Source organism: Ceratotherium simum, chromosome 1 (assembly GCF_057802395.1).
Source record: "Ceratotherium simum simum isolate JZ-2026a chromosome 1, ASM5780239v1, whole genome shotgun sequence".
NCBI lineage: Eukaryota > Metazoa > Chordata > Mammalia > Perissodactyla > Rhinocerotidae > Ceratotherium > Ceratotherium simum.
In genome coordinates this window covers 6,609,265-6,625,718 of record NC_141900.1, presented here as the reverse complement: position 1 = coordinate 6,625,718, position 16,454 = coordinate 6,609,265, and the positions used below count along the sequence as shown (strand labels likewise).

Below are 16,454 nucleotides of genomic sequence, written 5' to 3'. Positions count from 1 at the left end.
TACTGTCAGGAAGGACCAAATTCTTGATGGTTCAGAGGAAGGATACGTTTAGACTGTTGGGCTTCTTGCAGTTGTGAGGGATTTAACACTGCATCAGTGAGAGAAACCCTGAAGAGAGCATGGGATAAGTTGGAAGGAAAACATTTTACACTAATGCACTGTTGGCAACAGGAAGGCTATTTAAAGTTATGTCTGTTGGAACCACAACAATCTTACAAACCTTTTCATTAGGTTATTTTAAGAATGTCATTCCATTGGAGTTTGCTCACCTTCTTCGTTTCGGTCTTTTGTTTTCTTTCGCCCCATTTTGGGGGAGGCGAATGGTGGACATACCTCTGTGATCATTCCCCTTAACTTCTGCTTTTCTTTCTCTCTCTTCCTTGGCATTTCTCCATTGCTTGTTTATCATAACCTGTGGGGGATGAGGAACCTAAGTGTATGATGTAATTTATCTTACTGATTGCATGCAACTTTATCTTCTTTGCTCTAAATTTTAATTGTGAATACCCGAACTATTACAGTGCTCAAAAATCAAAAGTTAAAAGTTGCATTTCATTTATGTGAAAGGCCTATCCATGGCTCCTGACCTGTGAGGTCAAAGATCCACTCTCTCAGTCAAGGCATGTCCTGAAACACCAGGACCTTTTCCTGGCAAAACAAGCCAGGACCAGAAAGGTCCACTGTTCATAAGCTGAGGGGGACCACCCTGCCCAGAGCAACTCCCAAGTTATAGCTTGAGCATGTCTGGAAGGTACTGGGAAGAGGCTCATATTTTCAAATTATTCCATTGCTCTACGATAAGACTCTGTGTGTGGGGAAGGAGGGTAGAATAACTGCTGTAAGATATATACAAAACAAAACCATATCAGGCGAACACTCCTGATTAACATTTCTGCAACCTTGTGTTTGCACATATCTCATTAGGATGTATCATATCATGATCTTATTCCTATATGCCCACAACAACACAGAAAGAGACGGTAGCTCTGAAAAAGATCAGAAACAAAGACACATTTCTTTCTTTCTTTATTTTCCCCCCCAAAGCCCCAGTAGATAATTGTATGTCATAGTTGCACAGCCTTCTAGTTGCTGTATGTGGGACGCGGCCTCGGCATGGCCGGATAAGCGGTGTGTCGGTGCGCGCCCGGGATCCGAACTCCGGCCGCCAGCAGCGGAGCGCGCGCACTTAACCGCTAAGCCACGGGGCCGGCCCCACAAAGACACATTTCTAATAGAAGTCACAATTACTGTGGAGTCATTATACTGTCGATGCAAAATAACCAATAACCATTCTATAGATAAGAGAAATAAGGTGAGTTTACTTGAGCCAGAGTGACGATTATAACCCAGGAAGGCCTTAGAAAGCGTTCCAGAGAAGCATGGCTTTCAGTACAGTCTTATATCCTTTTAGAACAAAGAACGTGCATTAAACACACCCAGGATACATTTTCATCAAAGTTTCAAAGAGGTATTTAGTTGCAAATTAGCAGGTCAACATGACCCTGAGGTCAGGAAAGGGACTAATCCAGGCATTACTGATAGGGTGTTACCAATGGGGCGTAGGAGGGGAAGTATGCATTATCTTAAGAGAGTGCATTCTTGAGGTTGGTGTCAAGTAGGGAGACTCTGAACTCACCTCCTTCCATGAACACAACAAATTCACAGCTACTCTTAGAACAATTACCCCTGAGAGAGAACTGAAAACTGGATAAAAAGATAAGTCCCGCAACAAGGGACAATCCTGCCCGAGGTGGAAGAGGCAGAAATTCCTTTCTGGAGAAGAAAAAAGCCACCTTCACAAGCTGCAGCACTCATGGCTGCCCAGGAGCAACCCAAGGGTACGCAGCCTTCCCTGGAGGAGTGGGAGATCTGAGTCGGGGAGCCTTACTGCTAAAAGCATCTTTTGGTCTCAGCACAACTGAGACAAGTGTCATAATATCTGGCTTTGCTGTCTACTAACAACAACAGGGAATACCCCCAGAAAAGCTATGGACATGAGGGAAAAAAAGCTGGCTCTTAAAGGGCCCATGCACAAATTCACCCCTTTCGGAAAGCAACCTAAAATCACCAGAAAGAAAGGTGCACAGTCCTTTGGTGAAAAGAGACTCACCTGATAGGCTCTGGGTGCATCTCAGTGAGAGGTGAGATCTCTCCAGGGACTGAGACATTGGTGGCAGCCATTATTGTGACCTAGTACAGGCATGCTGATAGAGATGCTGGCAGATGCCATTGGAGTTCTTTCCCTGGCCTGCTAGCCCAGGGCCTGCCCCACCCACTAGAGCACTGATTTAATCCAGCTCAGCCAGGGCAGGCAGCCCCCCCTAGGGTCTGGCTCCACCCAACAGCAAGCCCTTGGGCAACTGGTGGGTCTGCATAGGCTGGGTGCCTGGATCCCCTACAGCCAGGTGAGTGGGTCCACCTCTGCAGGAGAGGGTGTGTGTGAGGAGTGGGTGGAGTGTGTGGGGCCTCTGCAGTAGGGCTACTAGGTCTGCTTCAGTGGGTCAGGGCATGTGCAGGGGGGTAGGACTGTGTTGACAAGATGTGTGGCCCTGTGGGTGGTGGGGCTTGTCAGCTGCAGAAGACTTGTGCTTCTGAAACAGCCACACAGGGGATCGGCCCCACCTTCCAAAGCCTGAAGTTATTGGGTGCTCCTGTGCTCACTCAGCTGCAACCCTGAGAGAGCTGACAAGAGCCTTGCAGGCCAGAGGCCTACAGCAATTGTAAGCCCCTGAGCCTAACAACCAGCCACACTGGAGGCCTACTCACTTAACAGAAAAACCACAACAGGATTGTGCTATTAGACCTTGCAGCCAACTGTGCTGGGGCTCCCCACACCTGATAAAGTAACTGAAGGGTTCACAACAACCACACGCAGCTGAGCAATACAACCAAGGGGACAGCCCAGCCTCCCCGGACACCTGCAGCAAGAGCAACCCTGCCATAACAGAAGGACACATGTAGCCCACACAGGGGTCACTCCTGGAACATCTGGAACTGGTGACAAGAGGGAAGCACACTGCTGGGCCTCATAAGGCATCCCTTACATAAGGCCACCTCTCCAAGATCAGGAGATGTGGCTGACCTACCTAATAAATATAAGCACAGAGAAAGAGGCAAAATGAGGAGGCAAAGGAATAAATTCCAAATAAGGGGACAGGACAAAACCCCAGAAAAAGAACTAAATGAAACAGAAATAAGCGATCTACCTGACAAAGTGTTCAAACAAAAAGTCACAATGATGCTCACTGATCTTGGAAGAAGAATGGATGAACTCAGTGAGAACATCAACAAAGAAATGGAAAATATAAAAAAGAACCAATCAGAAATGAAGAATACTGGAAATGAAAAATTCACTAGAGGGACTCGATAGCAGAGTAGAGGATATAGAAGAATGGATCAGTGAGCTGGACAAAAGACTAGAGGAAATCACCCAAGCTGAACAGATAAAAGAAAAAGGAATTAAAGAGTGAGGACAGCCAAGGGACCTCTGGGACAACATCAAGTGCACTAACATCTGTGTCATAGATGTCCCAGAAGGAGAAGAGAGAGACAAAGGGGCAGAGAATCTATTTGAAGAAATAATAGCTGAAAACTTCCCTAACCTAAGGAGGGAAACAGACTTCTAGGTACAGGAAGCACAGAGAGCACCAAACAAGACAAACCCAAAGAGGCCCACAACAAGACACATCATAATTAAAATGTCCAGAACTAAAGATAGAGAGAATCCTAAAAGCCACAAGAGAAAGGCAACAAGTTACATACAAAGGAAACCCCATAAGGCTATCAGCTGACTTCTCAGCAGAAACCTTACAGGCTAGAAGAAAGTGGCATGATATATTTAAAGTACTAAAGGAAAAAACCTACAGCCAAGAATACTCTACCCGGCAAGGTTATCATTCAGAATGGATGGGGAAATAAAGAGTTTCCCAGAGAAGCAAAAATTAATGGAGTTCATCACAAAGAAACTAGTCCTACAAGAAATGCTAAAGGAACTTATTTAAGGGGGAAAGAGAAGACCACAAATAGGAAAAAATTATCTATTTCCATGGTACTAGGGTAATGGATAAAAAAACACAAAAAAAGAGGTTAGATATGATATCAAAAACATAACATGTGGGAGGAGAAGAGTAAAAGAGTTGAGCTTTTAGAAAGAGGTCAAACTAAAGAGACCATCAACTTAATACATATTGCTGTATACGTAGGTTATTATATATGAACCTCATGGTAATCACAAACCAGAAACCTATAATAAGAGAATGCTTTCTTTAATGGCTAAGCAGATGTACAATGTATGTTTGATAGGCTATAAGTCAGGCTTTTTAGTTCAAGCCAAATCAGTTTTGAACCTGAATAGTTACCTCACGTACCTCAATATGTAAAAATTTCTTGTCAATACTTGCTATCAATTCAAAAGGTAAAAATAAGATTTAATGTTTTTAAGTATAGGATACAATTGTAAGTCATAATGCTCATATCTTATTTTGGCCAGATTAATTAGAGCAATGAAAATCTTAATACCTTGGCTTTATTTGTGCTTATCTGAAGTTATCCTATCAAATCCACATGATCATAGTTCTGAGAGAAAGAAGGAACTGTCCCTACTTTATAGAGGTAAGAAACTGGGCACAGATTCTAGCCGACCATGATAAAATGTGTTGTACAGAAGCCAGATTGGCAATAAAAACTCATTTCTTCCAGCTCAAACTCCTTTACCTTGCACAGTTGCCTCCATCTCACTGGAGAAATAGTATATTCCTTCTCTGTGTTCAAATGAGAAGTATACAAAATTCAGATTCTTTCATTTTTTGAATGCAGCCATATGTTCATGTTATTTTGTTCCCTGCAGAGATTGAAAGTTGAAAAGAAGAATCTCTGAAAACTGGAATGAGAGGAAAATATGTCTTCCCAGCTCCATGGAACCAAGCCTATGTGTGGCCTCGCAGTTCTTCTCCAAAGTTATCCAGAAGCTTGTGATTACGTCAGCTCAGTCTCTCATCAATGAAGAAATATTATGTACTACATGAAAAGTTAATCTCAATGGATATAGCTTCTATTTATTATTTGGCTGTGGGTTTTGTTGATTAAAAAATTACAGGTTTTTTGTGCTCTTGAAGTTGTCATTGGTGGGAAAGGTTTATTGAAATATTTTCCAGGGCAATCTATGATTATGGGACTTGAGATTATACCCGTGGTCTTTAAATTGTTACATCATGTGGCTCAATGCTTAATAAACAATTTGAAGTGCAATGGTTGTTGTGTCTGGTAAGTATCCTGCTCTACATTGTACCACATTGATTGTTGTTATATGGACTTATCCTTTCAAAATAACCAAACATATGGCATCCTTGGATATTTTTAAACAGTATTCACTTATTCAACAAACGTTTATTGAGTGCCTATTATATGCCAGGCACTGTTCTAGATGTATTAACAACACACACGTTTTACTTGGAGATGACTTCAACTTCTGAAGAAATAAATTCAGAACTAAGACACAACCAGAGACCAAGTTCTACTCATGTGATGGGGAAAACTCTAACTTCTGGTCCCTTCGTTTCTTCAGCTACTCAGTCCATCTGCCCTATGGTACTATAATTAATAAACAACTGAAGAGTGAGCTTGTATACATCAACACCAATAACATGTAGTATTTACCCAAATAGCCTATCTTGATTTGAAACCATTTTTGCTCTTAGATACATGTGTATTTTAATCCCAAGATTAGTTCTTGTCCTTTGGAGACTACAGAATTATCAAAAGCATTCTCAGAAAGGATCCTTGGGTTATTAATAGGTATTTTTGAATTTTAAAGACCTCTGACATTTATGCAAATGTAATTGAATTATCTTACCTGTTTTTCAGAAATCTGAAAATATATCTGATGCCATGTAGTCCCCATCTTATTTGGTTAGGTCGTTTGTTCTCTACCCATCAGTGAACCAGACCTGACTTCCATCATGGCGTGGGGATGTGGGATGGGCCACTGGGACCCCCTGGGACCACCACATTATGAGCTGTAGAGTGTTAAGCACTCAGATCATTGAATTGAGGCTGAGGTGCCTAATGAGATCAGGTTCTTGAGTAAAGATTGCTATAAGGAAGGGATCCAAGATGAGCCACTAAAGTCACCAATGCCAGCCCTTAGCCGTTTTGGAGTGGGTCCATCCAGGCCCACCCATAAATGTACTTTGGGAAGACAGCTGAGATTTGAGTTCGAGGCAGGAGGCTCGGCATCAGGTGAATATGGGGATGCTGCTGGGAGACATGCACAGACAGGGTCCAGGACGTTAGCTGAGTCTTGGCCCCTGACTCTAACCAGACCTGCTGGAACAAAGCACCACAAACTAGAAGGCTTAAAACAACAGAAATTTATTCTCACAGACTTATGGAGGCCAGAATCCTGAAGTGAAGGTATCGTCAGGGCTGTGCTCCCTCCAAAGCCTCCACAGGAGGATTCCCTCCTAGCTTCTTCCAGCTTCTGGTAGCCCCACACATCCCTTGGCTTGTGGCTGCATAACTCCCATCTCCACCTCTGTCTTCACATGGCCGTCTTCTCTGTGTCTCTTCTCTTCTTCTTTATAAAAACATAAGTCATATTAGATTAGGGTCCACCCAGTAAGGTTCATTTTAACTCCACTACTCTATTACATTAGGCAAAACTCCTATTCCATATAAGGTACTTTCACAGATACCAGGTGTTAGGACTTCAACATATCTTTTTGGGGACATAATTCAACCAACATACAGTGTCAAACTGGAAGCACCTAGAAGTGCTGACTCAGGTTGGTAGTGAGGTTCTTGAGGAAAACCACCAAAGCATTGAGTTCCTTCCTGCTCTGCCTGCCTCATTTCAGGAAAGGGGTCCATCTCACCACTCATCAGCTCTGTTTATGATGGTGATGTCAGAGGAGTTTCTTCAAAGCCCTCATTCAGTATGGCCAATGAAAATCTTTTACTGGGATCATGCATTTCATTCACTCCAGGCACACACATGTCTTACTTCTCCAACGGATGCAGAAATTCATCCTTTGATCCTCGATCCTCATTTTGTCTTCTTCCTTATCACTGTTAGGGACCTGAAAGGCTTGAAATCAGTCAGAAACCAGCCACACTCAGGAACCCCACCAAGAAGGCAGTAACTCTTGTCCTGTCTATTTCCATATCTCCTCAACTCCATCCTACCACCTCCCACATGCACCGACAAGCACATCTTTTTGAAACTTATATAACGTAACTCTCCTGGCAGACAACAATGCACATTATTTGGGGCCATATTCTCCCTCTGCTCAAAAACAAATGAGATCACTGAAGTGTTCACTGGCATTTATTTGAAACCATGTTTATAATATGCATAAATATGGAAATGAGCAGCCATCTCCCAGAATCACTCACACCAAGAACTGGCACTCTGCTGTAAGTGAAAACTGCTTCCCTTGCAGGTTCAAAAATTCTCCTCAGGAGAAGAAAGAACACCGTCTGTGGTCTCAGAGGGAAACTTTAAGATCTGCATAGCTCAAGCACTAAACTCTTATGTATTACGCTCAAGTATTTAGGACAGTATTCTAAAATATCCTATTTGTAAAGATGAAAAAGTCTTGGTATGGCGTAAGAATTTGAATCTTGAAAACAGCCTTAATAGTAGGAATAAATATAATATAGCATCATAGCTTCTGTTGAATGTCTGCCAGGTGCCAGCTACTGCTTTGATAATGTAAGTAACATGTCTCATATTGATTGTAATCCTTGTAATAGCACCCTGAGTTAGAGAAGCTTATTCTCGTTTTATAGATGAGGAGGAGGCTGAAGTTCAGAGAGGGTACAGAAGTGGGTTATGCTTTTGCCAGCTATGCAGGAAGAGAAAACTGCTGGATTGGGGAATGCTTTTGTATCAAAGGCACAAATGTGAAGTAGCAATGCTAGTGTCACTTGTTGGAAAAAAGCTAACTCTGGCAACCACAAATGTAATTCAGTATTTGAGCAATACTCTTAGGAGGCTAAGACAGTGGTTCATATGAATTCTCCAAAATGCCATCATTAAAATTTTGATGAAAATCACCAAAAATTGCTAATTACCCACATAGTATTTACATGGTGATTTCTAAATATAAAAGTAGAAAAATAGCTAGTAAACACACAACTGAGTTGGCCTTGAGAGAAGTTTTCATTTTCATTCTACATATTTTGGGTAATTGCAATAATTACAAAATTAGTTAACAAATTATGAGCAATTACAGTAAAAGTCTTTTACTAACTAAGCCAAGAATTATGAACTGTTTTCACTGTAACTCGTCTATTTTTTAAAATATATTGTCCAATCTCTTTTATTTGGTGCCCATTTAAAAAATTTTTAAAAGAAAGGTCTTCGAAAACTTTTTGCCTCACATTTCTTTGGATCCTGCATTTAGATGTCATGCGTTGGTAGTTGCTACTGCACAATTAGTTATTTTCCCCATCCCCTGCATGAGATATTCCCTTCTCGGGAACAGAGAACCATAGGACCCAGTGAGCCAAGGAGTGGAAGAGGAAGGCTACTGGGGCTTTCTGGGAAACGGTTTCTTTCTTTTGCCAAGAGAGACAACGGTCCTTCCCCGATTTGGCCCCTTCTTGCTTTAAACACGGTTCTGTGAGGCTGCGTTCCTTGGATTGTGGGGGCCCTCTTCGACAAGGTGACAAGCCTGAGGAGGAAAATCCACGGGAAGCAGATGGCAGAATGGGAAGATGGTCTTTCATGACATCCTTAGGTCCTGTCATCAGACCTGGAACTGCCAACTTCTGGACTTAGGTGACATGTTTTTGTTATTTGGTCTGAAAACGCAATTCACTAAACTAAACATGGTTCTGTTCTCTGAAGCCTTGCTCCAGAACAAAGTCCCAGGTGTAATGGAGAGCTTTTCACTTCCAGGAAAGTGTCCCTAAAGAGCGCAGGGCGGGAACAGAGATGTGCTGGCTGGGGGGTAATGTGAGCTGCGGGACTCCGGCGGAGCAGGCATTCCAGTGCCCTTCCTCTGTCTCAAAAGCGCACGTGGATTGCGCAGGGCACTCTATTCAGACCTCTCAGGCGGTGACTGACCTTCACCGAGCACCCACCTGGAAAGGCGCTGCGTGAACTGACTGGGGGCCTCAGCGCCGGTCTGGCCGTGAGAGGCGGCGCGGCCCACGGCACCGCGCGGCCCGGGCTGGGCTCCGACCGCGCAGGCTCCACCCGCCCCTGAGCGAGACGCGCTCACCCCTCCGCACGCCCATCTTCCAGCGGCCCCGGGCTACGGCAGGACCGCGGGCTCCCCACGCGAGTGCGGGGAAGGCGCGGTCTACGCGAACCGTCTGAATTTAGCTCAGCTCTAAGCGCCTCCGCGTCTTTATTTCGGAGGACTTGAAAAATGAAGCATAGGCGCAGGGAAACGAAGACAGCTCAGCACCTCAGTAAACCCGTCCTTGCCAGACAGCTAAGCCAGCACGTCTCCATTAGCAGAACATCTGCTCTCAGCCTTCCTCAAACGGCAAGGGCCGGAGCCCGAACCGCGGCCAGCGCCCGGGAGCCCCGCCGCGCGCCCCCGCCCCGCCGTGACACACCGCTGCGCCGCTGGCACCGCGCGACCCCGTCTCGCCCCCACCACCCGCCCCCACCGCGCGCTCTCGCCCCGCCCTTGACGCGCGCGCGCCAACTTGCCGCGTCGCACGCACACAGCCCGCTCGTCGCGGGCCCGAGCACGTCAGCAGCGCGCAGGCGCACATCGGTCCGCGCGCTTTTCGGAGGCCGCAGGTAGGCAGGGAAACGGGGGGGGGGGGCGCCAACGCGAGCCGGGGCGGGGCTGGGGCTGGAATTGGCGCGACCAGGAGCTGGGAGTCGGGGACCCGGAACGTAGAGGGACCAGCCTGGCCCCCGGGGGCCGCCCAGAGCGCCGGGCGGGGTAAGGGTCTTCCCAGGCGGCCTGGCGGAAGGCCGGAGTCCTAAAGTGGTTCGTCGCGGCGAGCGTGCCCTCGGCGCCCGTCCGTCTTAGGTGGCTTACCTTTTAGGGGAGGGGGCCTTGGAGGTTCCGAGGAAGGCGGTTGAGGGGGCACCCCTCCCAGCGTGGGGACGGCGGGCGGGGGAGGCCGTCCCGGCACCCTGGGCTCCAGGTGGTCGTTCTCAGGGCCGGGGCCTTTGTCGTACACACCGAGCCTTCCCTCTGACTGGGAAGGTGGTAGTCATGGTCTGCGCGGGCTAGAGGCCACCGGGTTCTGGGCCACGCGCCACTCACAGCCCAGCGGGGGACCCCAGACAGGCGTCCACCTCTGATCGGAAAGGAGGCGGGTACTGCCCTTCGTGAAAGGGCGATTGTGAGGAATGATAACGAGTAACGCTGTCGAGTGTTTTCTGCGTGCTGAGAACTGTTTTGAGTGCCTTGCAGAATTAAAACCCCGTCAGGGCCGGCCCGTGGCTTAGCGGTTAACTGCGCGTGCTCCGCTTCTGGCGGCCCAGGTTCGGATCCCCGGTGCGCACCGACGCACCGCCTCTCTGGCGATGCTGGGGCCGCGTCCCACATACAGCAACTAGAGGGATGTGCAGCTATGCCATACAACTATCTACTGCGGCTTTGGGGGAAAGAAAATAAATAAAATTTTAAAAAAAAAAGCGCCTGTCAGCTAAGAGACATAGAGAACTTAAGAGATTTACTCACGGTCATGGCTGGCAGGCAATAGAGCCAGAATCCAAATCCTGTGCTGTGTCTGGGAATTAGAAAGTTCCATAAAAGGCCTGCACAGTGTCTGGCACGTGGAGGAGCTCCGACCAGTATTTTAATAGCTTTTATTCCAGTGGATACCCTATTCTAGATACTGGGAGAATATAAACTTAATAGAAAACAGTTGCTACTTGCAGAAGCCAACTGTCTAGCTAAAAAGACAAATATCACATTCCTACAATAAACAAAACTATCAAAGAAGATTGAAATGCAATTCATATGTCAGTGCTAATTAACGATTTTTAGATCTAGGGAAGACCATAAAAGTTAAAGTCATTGATCAGTGCTGGATAAACAGTTGTTTGGTTATCCCTATCTATATTTGTTGGATAAATGATTGAGTTCAGACGAAGAAGTAAGACTTGGGAGACGAATATTGAAGAAAATCGTGAAGGTGGAAAAGAAAGGAGGGTGTTCTGGGAACAGTGACTAGAACTTGGAGCTGTTGGAAGACTCCCAGGACTGCAGAAGATCAAGTGCCATGAAGCCATGGAGGGGAAGGATGTACATAGTCAAAGAAAGTTTGTCATAAATGTTTTCCAAGTCACTTCTCTTCCAATTTTCCTTTCCAGTAGTGCATAAAAGAGATTAAGTTAAACTGGTAGAGTGGCGAGAGGGATGAAGTGCTTGTCAGGAAATACAAGTTCTAGTTTTGACTCTAGTTTATAGCTTTAAGCAAATTACAATCTCCCTGCATCTTAAGTTTGTTTTTTTCAGCAAAGATTTATGAACACCTACCTAGAGTGTGACAGATACTTTGTAGGGCATTAGGGGAGATACAAAGCTGTATTAAACATGGCTCTTGTACTAAAAGAACCTGCTGATTATTAAGCTATATTTACAAGTAATTTGGAAGGTGAATTTTAAAATACATGAGTTCTTGGTTTTACTCTTAGGAAACTTAAAAGTTTCCTTACAAGTTTTTCTTGTGGATTGGCAGGTAAATTCTACACATCCAACAACAAGGCACATTCATCTGCAATTCTATTTCAATAATTATTACTTAATGTAAGGAGCCCTTTAAAAACCTGAGAGAAGACATCTAAAAGCACTTCACTAGTAGGTTGTTTAGCTTGTTCTCATCACTTAGCATGACAGTTCACTTTTTAATACTTCATGTGAAATTGGGAAATTGTGAGGGCATCCTGTTTTGAGTGCTCATTCATGAATAAGTCCTTAAAAACATTTAGTGTATGATAGTGGTTCATATTTAAGATCCATGCCCCTGTGACCTTTGGTAATAGCATCAGGGAGCGTTTTGTACACGGCAAACGGCAAAACGCGCACAGCACTTGGAGTGAAACTCCTTGTGTGTGAATTCTGGCACCACTGCTAACTGGCTGTGATCTCGAGTAAGTTTCTTAACTTTCATCTTCAGTTTCTACATTTGTGCAGTGGGATGATAATAGTAGTTTTCAGGGTATTTTCGTATTCATTATTTGATGTGATTCTCACAAGGATTTCTCTCACTTTACAGATAAAACTGAAGGCTCAGCAATAGTAAAAGGCTTGCTTAAGATCCTTCATCTAAATTTTCTTAGAGCCCAGACTTGCACTCCTGGCTTGGTTTGTTGCGTTTTGGTTCTCTATAGTTCCGTTGTTCATCTATTTTGCCTTTCTTTTGCTGATTAATTTTAAATCCTTTCCATCTAAATCTTATGAATATGCTCCCTATTGGCAGGGAAAATTACTGTATAAGTAAAACAGTTTAACTCAAAACATTATTAAGTCAAGTCTTTAATCTTTTGTATCTTGAATGCTTGAAATCTATGATTAACTAGATATTTCCCTTATAAAGGATCTATCCTTATAAATTAAAAGTCCAATATACCTTCCTTCAGATGAGAAGAGATTTAAAAAGTATATTTAACTTATTATATCTTTGTTTTCTTCTTGATGCTGATTCTTTTTCATTTTTGTCATTTGTTATAGAACCTCTAAAATGCAGGCCTCCAGCTCTAGGTCTGTGCACCTGAGTGAATGGCAGAAGAACTACTTTGTAATTACGTCTGACATATGTACATCAGGACAGAAGGCGGATGCATACCGAGCACAGATATTACGCATTCAGTATGCATGGGCAAACTCCGAGATCTCCCAGGTCTGTGCTACCAAACTGTTCAAAAAGTATGCAGAGAAATATTCTGCAATTATTGATTCTGACAATGTTGAATCTGGTTTGAATAACTATGCAGAAAACATTTTAACTTTGGTCAGGTCTCAGCAAACTGACAGTGATAAGTGGCAGTCTGGATTGTCAATAAATAATGTTTTCAAAATGAGTAATGTACAGGAGATGATGAAAGCTGGCAAAAAATTCAAAGACTCTCTTTTGGCACCTGCTGATACATCAGTAGTAATCCATAAGGAGGCCGTTGTCCTTGATCTTCCTAAATTTAGTGTTTGTGGTGATTCTGGGGAGAGTGACGCATTAACTAAGTCAGCTGGTGGTACAGTTAGGACCCAAGACATCCCAGAGAGCAGTCCTTCTTTGAAGTGCCCTCAGAATGCCCAGCCACCTATGGTGACTAACACCACCAAGATGTGTCCTGCATTTTCAGTGCCTTTTGGTGAATCAGCCACTGCAAAATTCCATGCCACACCATTATTTGGAAATGTCAAAAAGGAAAATAACAGCACTCCAAAAGCCAGCATAAGACTAAATATGTTCTCATCTAATCAGTCTTGTTTTCCTTCTGGCTGTGAAAATCCATGGGAACGGAAAGCTTTTTATGGTTCTGGCACCATTGATGTACTTTCCACCCCAGTACTGAGTAAGGCTCTTACTAAAACAGAAGATAATGGCCAAAAGGAGGAAAGCAGCCTGCCTACTTTTAAAACTGCAAAAGAACAATTATGGGTAGATCAGCAAAAAAAGCACCACCCACCCCAGCGTTCATCAGGGTCTTCATATGGTGGTGTAAAAAAGTCTCTGGGAGCTAGTAGATCCCGAGGAATCTTTGGGAAGTTTGTTCCTCCTATACCTAAGCAAGATGGGGGAGGTCTGAATGGGGGAATGCAATATAAGCCTTATGGTGCAGGACCTACAGAACCAGCACATCCAGTTGATGAGCGTCTGAAGAACTTGGAGCCAAAGATGATTGAGCTCATTATGAATGAGATTATGGATCATGGACCTCCAGTAAATTGGGAAGATATCGCAGGAGTAGAATTTGCCAAAGCTACAATAAAGGAGATAGTTGTGTGGCCCATGATGAGGCCAGACATCTTTACTGGTTTACGAGGACCCCCTAAAGGAATTCTGCTCTTTGGTCCTCCTGGAACTGGTAAAACTCTAATTGGCAAGTGCATTGCTAGTCAGTCTGGGGCAACGTTCTTTAGTATCTCTGCTTCCTCCTTGACTTCTAAATGGGTGGGTGAGGGGGAGAAAATGGTCCGTGCATTGTTTGCTGTTGCAAGGTGTCAGCAACCGGCTGTGATATTTATTGATGAAATTGATTCCCTGTTATCTCAACGGGGAGATGGTGAGCATGAATCTTCTAGGAGGATAAAAACTGAATTTCTAGTTCAATTAGATGGAGCAACCACATCTTCTGAAGATCGTATTCTGGTGGTGGGTGCAACTAATCGGCCACAAGAAATTGATGAGGCTGCTCGGAGAAGGTTGGTAAAAAGGCTTTATATTCCCCTCCCAGAAGCCTCGGCCAGGAAACAGATAGTAACTAATCTGATGTCCAAGGAGCAGTGTTGCCTCAGTGAAGAGGAAATTGAACTGGTTGTACAGCAGTCTGATGGATTCTCTGGAGCAGACATGACACAGCTTTGCAGAGAAGCTTCTCTTGGTCCTATTCGCAGTTTACAGACTGCTGACATCGCCACAATTACACCAGATCAAGTTCGACCGATAGCTTATGTTGATTTTGAAAATGCTTTGAGAACTGTGCGACCTAGCGTGTCTCCAAAAGATTTAGAGCTTTATGAAAACTGGAACAGAACTTTTGGTTGTGGAAAGTAAATGGGACACTTGAAATTAAAAGATGGCATCTTTGTAGTACACTCTTCCATTTTTTAGCATAGGAAATTAGGAATTTATTAATTGTACTTTTAGTGTATATTCTCAATTCTGTACCTTAAGTAGAATAACAATAGCTCAAGTTTGACGATTGACCTAGCCTATGTTAATATGAGCTTTATTTTTCTTCCAGTTATTACCTGATGTGTAAGCCGATTCATACAAAATGAGAATGAACTTTTTATGTTACTAAGAGGTCTTTCTTTTGAAGATATATGATATGATGAATAGTGAGCTCAAATTGAAACTTTTTTTAACTCTAATTTGTATATGAGGATGTATCTGATTTATATTCATCTTTTAGTGAAGAAAGTGTCTTCTGAAGACCACATGATTCTTAGTGTTGGCTAGTATAATAGTTTGCATTTGAAATAAAACATTGCTTACCATTGTTTTTAGATAGACTTAAGATCTCACCGAAAGCTGGAGTCAAAGTGCTAGTTTTTACTTTCTTCTGGTTTGTGACCTCTTACAGTTTTTTTTTTCCTTACCAGAACTAACTTGAATAAAAACATGTTCAGAAATAGCAAGGTGTAATCTAATATCAGAGACATATCCACAGAACTGAAAGGTGAAGAATGTTGTACTTTTCCAGGCGGTATATGATGTTTAAAATTAGTGTTTTATTTGACTCTACTTCACAGCCTATAGTATTGCTGTCTTTCAAAAATAAATGTTATAAAATTTTTATATTGGACTGTTCTGTTTTATGAATAATACGTGTTCATTGTAGAAACAGTAGAAAATAGAGAAGAACAGAAAGAAGAAAATAAAAATCGCTGTTATCCTACCGCTTTTGGGAACACAACATTTGAGTATTGATTCTTCCAGATGTTTTGTACAGGAGTGGATTGTATTATGTGTCCCTTTTGTAGCCTGCTTTTTCCTTTAAAGTATCATCATTATGTCCCATGTTAACAAACTTCAACATCTTCTCTTGTGTGACTGCCTAGAGTTCCATTGGATGCATGGACTAATTTAGTCAGTCCTCTTTTAGATGGCATTTAGGGCAGGACATTTGGTTGTTTACTTTTTGTTTATTGTAAACAAATATGTTGAGTGCCTTAGTGATCTTTTAAAATATATATATACACACACACATTTCTTGTGTAAAATTCTTGGATTAAAGATCAGGCACACTTTTAAGGCTGGGGGGTATGTTGTAATTTGTCTGGAGAAGCCGTGCCTGTGTAGAATTCCCACCTGTGCTGAATACAAGCTCCTGTTTACCCGTGCCATGCCACCACTGGGCGTTATGCAGTTTTTGTTAGCATTCTTTTTGCATTCATTCATTCAAAAAATATTTATCAGATGCCAAATAATGTTCCAGGTGCTGAAAGTAGAGCAATGAACAACACAGACAAACAGCCTTGGTCTCATGTAGGTTACATTCAAGTGCTAACGTTTTCTCTTGAAAACAGTGCATCTTTGTAAAAAATGAAGTTTGAAACATAGTACGCTTAATAATTTAATGGGTTTAATAATTTAGATAGTTTATATACTTTAATTTTTATTCTTGGTCTGCCTTCTATTTTTATGCTCTTAAAAAGCTTTATTTTTGCAAATTTTAATTTTTCCCTTTGAAATATGTAACTGTCTTTTGTTAGAATTTGGATATTAAACTTCTTTAGTTTTTAATTATATCTTTTAAAATCTTAAAGCATTTCACAATATTTATTACTGTCTTTGTACCTTTTCAT

General features: G+C 43.1%; 1 protein-coding gene and 1 long non-coding RNA gene across 4 annotated transcripts; one reads left to right on the top strand and one right to left on the bottom strand.

Moving 5' to 3' along the window:
• Positions 1 to 6,353: 6,353 nt before the first annotated feature.
• Positions 6,354 to 10,427, bottom strand: LOC147918125 (uncharacterized). Its single transcript, XR_015552506.1, has 3 exons — positions 10,008 to 10,427; positions 7,001 to 7,084; positions 6,354 to 6,574 (listed from the first exon to the last, which is right to left on the bottom strand). It is a non-coding gene; the product is annotated as an uncharacterized LOC147918125 (long non-coding RNA).
• On the top strand, positions 9,681 to 15,444 carry FIGNL1 (fidgetin like 1). Of its 3 annotated transcripts, XM_087432220.1 has the most exons (3): positions 9,812 to 9,908; positions 12,199 to 12,287; positions 12,654 to 15,444. In XM_087432220.1, exon 3 carries the CDS (start codon positions 12,664 to 12,666, stop codon positions 14,695 to 14,697), a length of 2,034 nt encoding a protein of 677 aa, XP_087288346.1. In that variant the 5' UTR covers positions 9,812 to 9,908; positions 12,199 to 12,287; positions 12,654 to 12,663; the 3' UTR covers positions 14,698 to 15,444. The 3 variants fall into 3 exon arrangements, with proteins under 3 accessions (XP_087288286.1, XP_087288346.1, XP_087288405.1); XM_087432160.1 differs by lacking the exons at positions 9,812 to 9,908; positions 12,199 to 12,287 and adding an exon at positions 9,681 to 9,760; XM_087432279.1 differs by lacking the exon at positions 12,199 to 12,287 and having other exon boundaries at positions 9,821 to 9,908.
• The last annotated feature ends 1,010 nt before the right edge of the window (positions 15,445 to 16,454 follow it).

Excerpts from the sequence above, each read along its gene's own strand:
- FIGNL1 (XM_087432160.1), top strand. The coding sequence starts at position 12,664 with ATGCAGGCCTCCAGCTCTAGGTCTGTGCACCTGAGTGAATGGCAGAAG.